Raw genomic sequence first — 2,401 nt, 5'->3', positions numbered from 1 at the left:
ATAAGTTTGGTAACCTGTAATAGAGTAGAAATAATTTATATATACCTAAATTATCTATCACTTACCATAAATAATATTTAGAAAAATTCTTATATGGCAGGTAAATTCTTGTACGTATCTAATTGTATTGTATATACTTGCCATAAATAATATTTAGGAAAAAAATAAAATATTGTATTAAAATTTTAAATTAATTTGATTTAATTAATTTTTCAATTTAAGTCGAATGGTGTGAAGTATAAATATAAATTAAATAAATATAATTTTCCTCTGGTAGTGATTATAATTATCGGAATCCACCTGTTTAGTTCCTTTACCTAACAAAATCAGTTCTACATTTAAATGCATTTTTCATATCAACCTTGCAAACCAATTGAGCTCATGGATTCTCTTCAATCTCCATCCATGCTCCTCTATCTTCTCCCGTTGCTTGTTGCTTTTATGATTTTCTTGCTTCATTCCCGTCGTAAACTCCCCTACCCTCCAGGCCCAAGAGGGTATCCGATCATCGGTAACATGGGTATCGTGGACCAATTAACCCATCGTGGATTAGCCAATCTAGCTAAAAAATATGGTGGGCTCTTTCACCTTCAGATGGGGAGGCTTCATGTCATGGCCGTGTCAACACCGGAAGTGGCCCAAGAAGTCCTTCAGGCACAAGATATCGTCTTCTCCAACCGGCCGGCGAATGTTGCGATAACTTACTTGAGCTATAACCGGGCCGATATGGCCTTTGCAAACTATGGACCGCTTTGGCGTCAAATGCGCAAAATCTGTGTTATGAAGCTGTTCAGTAGAAAACGAGCGGAGTCTTGGGCATCTGTGCGAGAAGAAGTGGACTCCATAATCCGATCGGTGATGGAGAAAACTGCTTCACAAGTTGATATCGGTGAACTGTTATTTGCTTTAACGAGGAATATAACATACAGAGCTGCTTTTGGATCATTTTCCCATGAAGGGCAAGATGAGTTCATGAAGATTTTGCAAGAGTTTTCAAAGCTTTTTGGAGCTTTTAATATTGCAGATTTTTTCCCTTGGTTGGGTTGGATTCATGCACAAGATTTCAATAAGAGGCTAGTCAGGGCAAGACAGTCTCTAGATAGGTTCATTGATACGATAATCGATGAACATATGGAGAAGAAGCAAAGAGACAAACATGACAGCAAAGATGAAAATGGAGTAGAAATAGAAAAAGACATGGTGGACGAATTAATGGCGTTTTACAGACAAGAAGACCAGGAAAATGGTCTCTACGACTCACAATCCACCATTAAGCTCACCAGAGACAACATCAAAGCTATCATCATGGTATTATACTCTTTCTTTTTATTGGGTCTCCATTGATACGATAATCGAATGCTCACTGAACTTGATTTCTTGACTGATATGCAAGTTTATTCTTAACAGGACGTGATGTTTGGTGGAACCGAAACGGTGGCGTCAGCTATAGAATGGGCAATGGCGGAGCTGATGAAGAGCCCAGAAGACCTCGAAAAAGTACAAGAAGAACTTGAAGAAGTGGTTGGGTTGAACCGGGTAGTCCATGAATCAGACCTTGAAAATCTGACCTTCCTGAAATGTGTGTCGAAAGAAACACTACGTCTTCATCCTCCAATTCCCCTCCTCCTCCATGAGACAGCTGAGGATAGTGTGATTTCAGGGTACAGAATTCCAGCAAAATCACGTGTAATGATCAATGCATGGGCAATTGGGCGAGACCCAAATGCATGGCATGAGCCAGAAAGGTTTAATCCCAGCAGGTTTCTGAAAGATGGTGCACCAGATTTTAAAGGAAGCAACTTTGAGTTCATCCCATTTGGGTCGGGTCGGAGGTCATGTCCGGGTATGCAGCTAGGGTTGTATGCATTTGAGATGAGTCTGGCTCATTTGCTTCATTGTTTTAAATGGGAGTTGCCTAATGGAATGAAGGCAAGTGAGCTTGACATGAGTGATGTGTTTGGACTGACTGCTCCAAAAGCTGATCGACTCGTTGCTGTGCCAACTTACAGGTTGAATTGTGCATTTTGAAAGAAAATTGATGATGTGAAATTGGAGAAAATCTTACATCGAACCAATTGATCATGAATCGATAAATCAAATCCACCTAAAAGTTTTTTTTATTTATTTATTTATAAATTGTTATATTTAAGTATTGAATTTGGAAAATGGGGGAGGATTGGGGATGTATTGCTATGTTTGGATTCTTTGAATAAGGATTTGAAGAAGAAAAAATAGAACAAATATCCATGTTCTTGTCAAATATTCTGAGAAATTATATTTGTTTCACTTTGCAATCATTTGTTTTGTCAATTATATAGATTAATCCATAATTTAACGTGTATCTTATACTTGCAAAAATTAATGTGTAGTTATACTAATCATATTTCAATCTAGATAGTTA

The 2,401-nt window shown here is 37.7% G+C and overlaps 1 protein-coding gene across 1 annotated transcript; it reads left to right on the top strand.

Moving 5' to 3' along the window:
• Positions 1-381: 381 nt before the first annotated feature.
• Positions 382-2,094, top strand: LOC110612798 (cytochrome P450 84A1). Its single transcript, XM_021753601.2, has 2 exons — positions 382-1,308; positions 1,408-2,094. The coding sequence occupies exons 1-2, from the start codon at positions 382-384 to the stop codon at positions 2,026-2,028; spliced, it is 1,548 nt and encodes a 515-aa protein (XP_021609293.1). The 3' UTR covers positions 2,029-2,094.
• The last annotated feature ends 307 nt before the right edge of the window (positions 2,095-2,401 follow it).

This window comes from Manihot esculenta, chromosome 4 (assembly GCF_001659605.2).
Source record: "Manihot esculenta cultivar AM560-2 chromosome 4, M.esculenta_v8, whole genome shotgun sequence".
Lineage (NCBI taxonomy): Eukaryota > Viridiplantae > Streptophyta > Magnoliopsida > Malpighiales > Euphorbiaceae > Manihot > Manihot esculenta.
This window is presented reverse-complemented; position numbering and strand designations above follow the sequence as displayed.